At 39.2% G+C, this 7,027-nt stretch overlaps 2 protein-coding genes across 2 annotated transcripts; both read right to left on the reverse strand.

Annotated features, from left to right (window-relative positions):
- Positions 1-849: 849 nt before the first annotated feature.
- Positions 850-1,425, reverse strand: LOC108381532 (uncharacterized). Its single transcript, XM_017637941.1, has one exon. It carries the CDS (start codon positions 1,423-1,425, stop codon positions 850-852), a length of 576 nt encoding a protein of 191 aa, XP_017493430.1.
- A 448-nt stretch (positions 1,426-1,873) lies between these two features.
- LOC108381533 (uncharacterized) lies at positions 1,874-4,692 on the reverse strand (the record flags this gene model as incomplete). Its single annotated transcript, XM_017637942.1, has 2 exons — positions 1,874-4,097; positions 4,616-4,692. Coding segments are annotated over 2 exons (1,878 nt in total), but the record flags the coding sequence as incomplete, so codon positions are not given.
- Between the last annotated feature and the right edge of the window lie 2,335 nt (positions 4,693-7,027).

A 7,027-nucleotide genomic window follows, 5' to 3' on the forward strand; every position in this document is an offset into this window, starting at 1 on the left:
CAGATACCGTCTCGGTTGGTTGGAGTGGTTGTTTGGGCGGCAATTGAAAGTCGGGTTGAAGGAGTAAACTGAAATCTTTAATCTGGCCACTTTGCTGCAAATTGGCCAGGTTCTGTGCCGCATGCCCCAATTCCAGTAAACTTTCGGCGTAGATCCGATTATCTTCATTGCTGAAAGATCCCTTACGTTTTGCAGTCTCTTGTATAGCGACCAAACGGGCCGCAGCTATTTGTATTCGGTTAAAATCCTTTTCGAAAGCGGTGGTCGCAGAAGCTATGTCCTGAGATTGACCATTACCTGTGGACATGGCTTTTTTTGTTAAAACTGGTACTACGCTGACCTGAGGGACAGCTGGAGCTATGATAAACGTATTGTCGTTTCCATCTTTGGTTCTAACCACTTGCAAGATTTGGCCACGCATACCACCATAATAAGGGAATGAGCTTGCTTCGAAAACTATGGGACCTTTTGAGCGCTGGCTATTAATTATTTTTGATAGGATGGATTCATAAAATAATTATCAAAAACACCACTCAAAACAAACTTCAAACTACAAAGCCAAAAGGGTTCTAATAGAAAGCTTTCTGCATATAAATACATACATAGAAAATGTTCTTACGCAAGGACTTCAACATAGGTAGGTAGGTAACTAGATGGCTTTATAATACAAATGCAGAAATTGAGCACTAAATAATTACAAATTTCTATTACATATTTATGTATGTATGGATGTTTTATATTTACAATTATTTACATCATAATGATCTTAACAAATAGAAGCTTATAAATACTTAACACATTTACATATGTATGTGTGTATGTACATATGTACAACAGCAGGGTTTTACTTTATTTCCGCGAGTCCGAGTCCACCAAATCGAGCTCCAAGTCGGCCTGAGCATGCGCTTTGCCACCAACTCCGGCTATTGCCACAGACTCGGGACTGAAGTAAACGTTGGTGGGAACTCCCCGTTTTAGGAAGGCCTTCGAAATAGGTGTAGACACAGCCGTACCACCATTTCCTACCACAGCTTTTGAATGCGGTTCCAGTATTAATGTTGAAGTCTTTGTGATATCTTTTTGGGTGTGCGCTTGGTATGGAAGAAAGTAAGTACCGAACGGTATTTTCGGTATTGTGCCCGAAGTGGCTGTGCGCCCTTGAGCTTCCACTTTTATTTCTTCACCGTTTGTTGCTATCGGCTCCGATAATGAAGGTTTTGCTTTGCGCAGAGTCGATTGTTTTTTCGGTGAAGCTGTGCTTTTTGATACCAACTTAGGAGGCGCCTGTGAAACTGTTGATAACTTAAGAGGCTTTTTGTACTTTTGCGCCGAAATCGCCGAACGTATGTGTTGGCCAGGGACAAAAATTATTTCTTCAATCACGAATTCCGGGTTTATTTTCTGCACGGCTTTTAAAAAACGCATATCGCTTTTGAAATCCGCCCTACCTGTGAATGGGTGGGTGTTCATTACAAATTGCTTTTGGATTCCTTTCGCTACTCTGGGCGCTGATATTTCGATTGACTTTGGTTGACTCGATATTTTTTCTGTGATTTCTTCGTAATCTTGACCTCTTGCTTTATGAAGGAGTTTTCCGGTCCCTTCTGCGCTTAAAAGTGGCAACGAAATGGAGGGTAAAGCTAAATTTTCAATGTACATTGGTTCATCAATCTGCAGATATCTATTTCTTTGAAAAACGTCCTTCGTTTCAAAATTTGGGATTCGATGAACTACGTTATCAAGTTTGAAATACGCAGTTGGTGCCACAGCTAAGGCGATGGGGGTTAATGGTGATGCTGTTATGACAAGAGGATTTGGACGAATCGTCTCCGGCCACGTTTGAATGTTTGCAGTTTTCCAAAGAATGCTGGTATGTAGTTTATGTGAATGGTAGGAAGCCAATGGCGATGGATGGACGAAGGAAAATAAAGTTTCACAAATGTAAAAAAGGAAGAGAGTACGAACAGAATGAAGCATGAGTCCTTGTTCAAAATATTTACAATAACAATATATGGCAACACTACCTGAGGCAATGAATGATTTAGCGTATTTAGCGTGCGAAAGATGGTAGAAGGCATTAATAATAATAGATAAGTGGTGTGATGTTAATCATGAAAATTTAGTGCTCAGTGTTGTCTAACTAATAGCATGCCAAAATGTAATGAAATGCTATAAAACTTTTAAATAAATTAAATTTAATGTATAATTTGCGTTTTTATACAACTAATTATGAAATACGCACTAGATCTAACGCTTTTAATTAATTACAACAATAATTTATTCTCAGCATTTTTGTTCATAAGACGTAATCAGCTTCACCCGTCGCCGGTGAATAATAAACCGTCGGACCAATGGCAACAATCTTTCCTTCACGCGGAATACTTTGGTCGTTGAGGTTGGTTCTTTCGAGAGCATCCTTCAAATCCACGCTAGATGGAATGGCGATCACCTTTGCCCCCGGTCCAGCAATGGTCAGACTTCGTGGATGTGTAAGCGCAAAGCCACCGGGGCCAACAATAGCGGTGCCACCACTACCGGCGGTCGCCACACCGCCAGGACCCGCAATTGCGATTCCACCCTTTCGCACCTTCAAGCGTTGAATAATAATCCCGCCCTGCTTGATAGCTTCCATTTGTGTTGTTTGCTCTGCATTGTGTCGGTTGCCAAATATTTGTTTCTCCTCATGCTCAGCGGAACTGTCCTCTTCATCCTCTGAAGCACTGTTACTCGATTCGTCACTCCAATGATAATCACTCCCTTTCTGCGGTTGTTGCGGTTGTCCGATAACCTCATATAACGGTTGTACTGGCTGATAGGCCTGCGTTGTTAGAAAAGGCTTGGGTGGCATTTGCAAAAATTGATTTGACTCGTGTGTTGCCGCACTCGCATCTGGTTTGTTCTCCTGGCGAAATGGGAATTTGAATATATTTTGGAAGGCATTTTTTATCGCATTGCCAGCGGTAGAATTCTTTAGGTCAACTGGTCGAACGACGTTAGCAAGATTGGGGATATTTAAGGTGCCAATATTTGGCACATTGTAAATATTCGAGTTTTGATTTGGGCTATTGTTCACTATAGGTTTACTATTGGTGTGGGTGTTGGTGTTTTGATTGGTTGCCGCTGGCGAATTGCCACCAAAAGGAGTCTGTTGTTCCATCATTTCACTGACGCTAGGTTCCTTTTCCCTCAGCGGTTTAGGTATAATGCGTTTTCGAATAATTTGCGTTGTAACATTCGCACTTGAACCTCCGCCATTGCTGCTACTTGTTGCTGTCGTTTGTATTTTATAAGGCCTTTGAATGCCAATCACCTTTTCCTCCCTCGAACTATTTTCGGATGATTGCTCCTTTGCTTTTAATTTTATTTCAGAGCTTTGCGAATCTTCGTTCGACGCTACCGCGCTCGGTAAAAAAAATAGATGGCTTTTAGCTGGGTATTTAGATTTTGAATCTGTCGATGACTTGTTCTTTTGAATAGCTTTGCCATAGAAATCGCCAATATCACCGACAATTTTATATCCCTTCATACGATACTCTTCAGGTGCGTTCATATGAATATACTCATCTTTACTGAGTCTGTAGAGACGTACCGGTATTAGGAAATGTGTACGCAATTTAACTTGTTTGTCGATTTCTGGCAGTGTTGGTAGCGCTGCCTGGTTCGGGTGGGAAATGTGTGTATTGTATTTTGTTTCAATCGTTTTGGCGTGTGGATGCTTGGGCGGAGCTGCATCAAAGGCAATGGATTTAGAATTTGTATAAGGAGTTATGTATTGACTGTGCAGCGGAACGGATCTTATAGATGGAATTAGTATTGTTCCTCCATTCATGCCAGATGTTTGATGATTTTGCTGATGGAAGGGTTGCATTGCCGGTTTGGGAAACAGATACTGGCTTGAGTCCAGAATAGGTGGAAGCTTGGACTGTTCAGGTTGTTTCCGAACATACCCAAATGCGTGGTTAATCTTCTCTATTTCGTGCAGGATGCGTTGAGCCTCATCAAACTTGGCCACTTCTGTGTCGGAACTATTACTGGTGGGATCCGTGCGGGACGTCGAATCTTCATCAGGGAATTTCACCAGTCTTTGTTTTGCGATTCTGCGAACGAAAATTGCAAGCAATGGGTGGGAACTTATAAAAACTAAGAAGCTGAGAATAATTCTAACAATGGTTTGTTGGTTGGTGTAAAAACAAATTGCCCTTTGATAAGAGATAATTTGTAATTATTGTCGAATATGCACGCATGAATCGGCTGTGATGGTATTAGTTTAGTCACATTGTAGTGGATGAGAAATTAGACTTTGCAATAATATTGATGATTTTTCTTTCTTAAACGAGATGCAGTCACACATATGTATGTATGTATGTATGTCTGTATGTATGTATGTATGTAGTAATGGCCATATGACAGTTTCAAAATAGCGATTCAAAGCAAATGCGTTGAAATATGTAAGTATATTTACTATGTGAAGAAGACTCATGAAATGTTATATATAAAATAATAAAGATCAAAACAATTCGAGGTAAGCACAGAAATATTTAGGCATCACACTATTTGAAGTACTTTCAGGATAGCTGCGATAGTTCAATGTCCATAATTGGCTAGCTGTACTTACTCGACACCTACATCGCTGACCTCGACCGGCAACGCTTGCGCTGCACAAAATACGGCAATAATCGTCGAAAATATGAGCTGAAAAGAAAACAAACTTTTTAGTTAATTTGTGCTTTTCCTCTTCTATGTGAAAAATTTTACATATTTTATGTAATCTACATATGTACCTACATATACCCTGCAGGGACCCCCCGGACTAGTGAATCAAATTTCTAGTTCCGTACTAGGTCTTTATCGCCAAAAAGGAACTAGACCGATAGGAACTAGATCCCCACCAGTCCAAAATCGGCGAAAAGTGGTACTTTTAAAGAACTAATTTTTTTCAGTTTTTTTCACTAGAAATCTATATCTAAAGTGACGAAGTTAGAAATGGTTCGGAACTATAGAAAAAGGGATGCAGCGGGGGGCTTGCTTACTTTACATAGATATGTATTCGGCGGCTTTTTCGTTCAAATGCGCTTATATTCTGTGCTTCGTAGATGCTTTTTCATAGCTTGGTTTGAATTTTAAAACAAAAATTTGTGTTAACATTTTAACATTTTGGGACCCTCTGGAATCTAAGAAATAACAGCGAGCACCTCTGCAAACTCAGCTACAGCTAAAGGTATGTAAACGTACATTTCGATTTTAGAACTGGTTCGGAACTATAAAATTTAGGACTAGTTCGGAACTATCGAAAAAGGGATGCAGCGGGGGGCAATTGACACTTCCTAGGACATCGCCGTGTTAAATTCGCCAGTTGCTTGCATGCAAAAGAGATTTATCGCGACCCAGTACTGGGTCTAAATGTACTAGAAGCGCACCAGTTCAGAGCTAGAGATTTTCCCCACAGGGTATATATATTATACATGCATAAGTATTAGTACTAATAGAAGCAAAAATATGCTTACCATATTTTTAACACACACATGTGTGAACATACATATGTACATATATACACTCCGCTTCACTCGAATATTTAATTTGAATTTCTTCAAAAGGAGGATTTTATTTTTACATGAATTTAACCTTCGACCGAGTTGTACTTCGAGGTTCGCGATGTCGCTTACCAAGAATCTGTAGGCAATGACTCCGAAATATACATACGTATTTAGCTAATTCCATTTCAAATTAAGTTCCCATAGGCTATAGAGTTTTGTATACTACTAGAAAATTTAGTTTTCCAAATCCAACCTATTCATTATTACTGTCACAATTTTCATAAATTTTTCGGATTTCATTTCCTTGGGGCACTAAAAGTGGCAAGAAGCAAGGAGCCTTTAAATTAATTGAAAGGCTTCTGGAACAGTCTCTCTAACTGTTTTTTTCCATACATTTTAAATAAGGAGATACACCCCGCTTCACTAGAATAGGTATTATTATTATATATTTTCCTCAAGATCCAAGCTTATATCTGGACTTGTCAGCATTAGAGAAGTTTATTTTCGATCTCATTTTGAAGAGTGAAAAATTTCGAAGAAAAATGGTGAAAATTAATAAAACGGCTCTATTGCTTTGGATTTCTTTTTCCACTTTTTATCAAACTACACGAAAATTATGCTTATCGTTTTGATTCACTTGAATAAGCACAAGCCTCCTTATGTGTATAGCAAAGTTATTTAAATTTCACCTATAACCTCTATAAGAATTTAAAGGATAATTATAACTATAACAGAGCAAGAATGGACGAAGCAGGCGCACTTTCAACTGCATAAAATGCATAAATGGAGGGATTCATGGCTCCAGGACTTTGCAGGCGATCTTTTGGTGACAAATCTGAAGGAAATACAAATGCTTTTGACAGCTGAAGCCGGCTCACAGCATCGCAGGAAAAAAAACCTAAAACGGAGCCAGAACACAAAAGTTAGATGGAAATAACAAAATTCCTTTACGAGGTCAGCATCTTGCTGTCGACGATAGTGGACTAAAATGGAAGAAAAATGTTGGTGTTGATAACACCACAAGGGAATTGCGAATTACTCTATACAGTTGTGTTCAGAAAATGTCAAAAAAGGACATAAATTTTACTCGCATGCCTGAAAGGACATCTAGAAAATGGCAATTTTCTCTGGCGAAAACTTTAATTTTGATGGCAACAACGAATTTAATAATAATTGTAAAAAATCGTGAAAGTACGAACGTTGCTTGATTCCGCTCCAGAATACTCTCTTCTCTCTGGCGGTCTGAACTGCGGTTTTGTAGTCCAGAGAAATTGAGCTTATATTTACAGTTTCCAAAATTACGAATAATTCATGCAAAACAAGCATTAAGGACATTTTTTTACATTTGTCGCATATTATCGCACCTTGTTCTTGAATATACCAGCAAAATTACGCACCCCCGCGCACTACAGGAGCTGTAAAAACGAAGATAACGAAGCAAAGCCGCAATTTTTTCAGGGTCTGTCCTATTCAAAGGATCTAAACTTAACGGA

This window comes from Rhagoletis zephyria, unplaced genomic scaffold (genome assembly GCF_001687245.7).
Source record: "Rhagoletis zephyria isolate East Lansing unplaced genomic scaffold, Rhagoletis_zephyria_1.1 Rzeph_scaffold_22858, whole genome shotgun sequence".
Classification (NCBI taxonomy): domain Eukaryota; kingdom Metazoa; phylum Arthropoda; class Insecta; order Diptera; family Tephritidae; genus Rhagoletis; species Rhagoletis zephyria.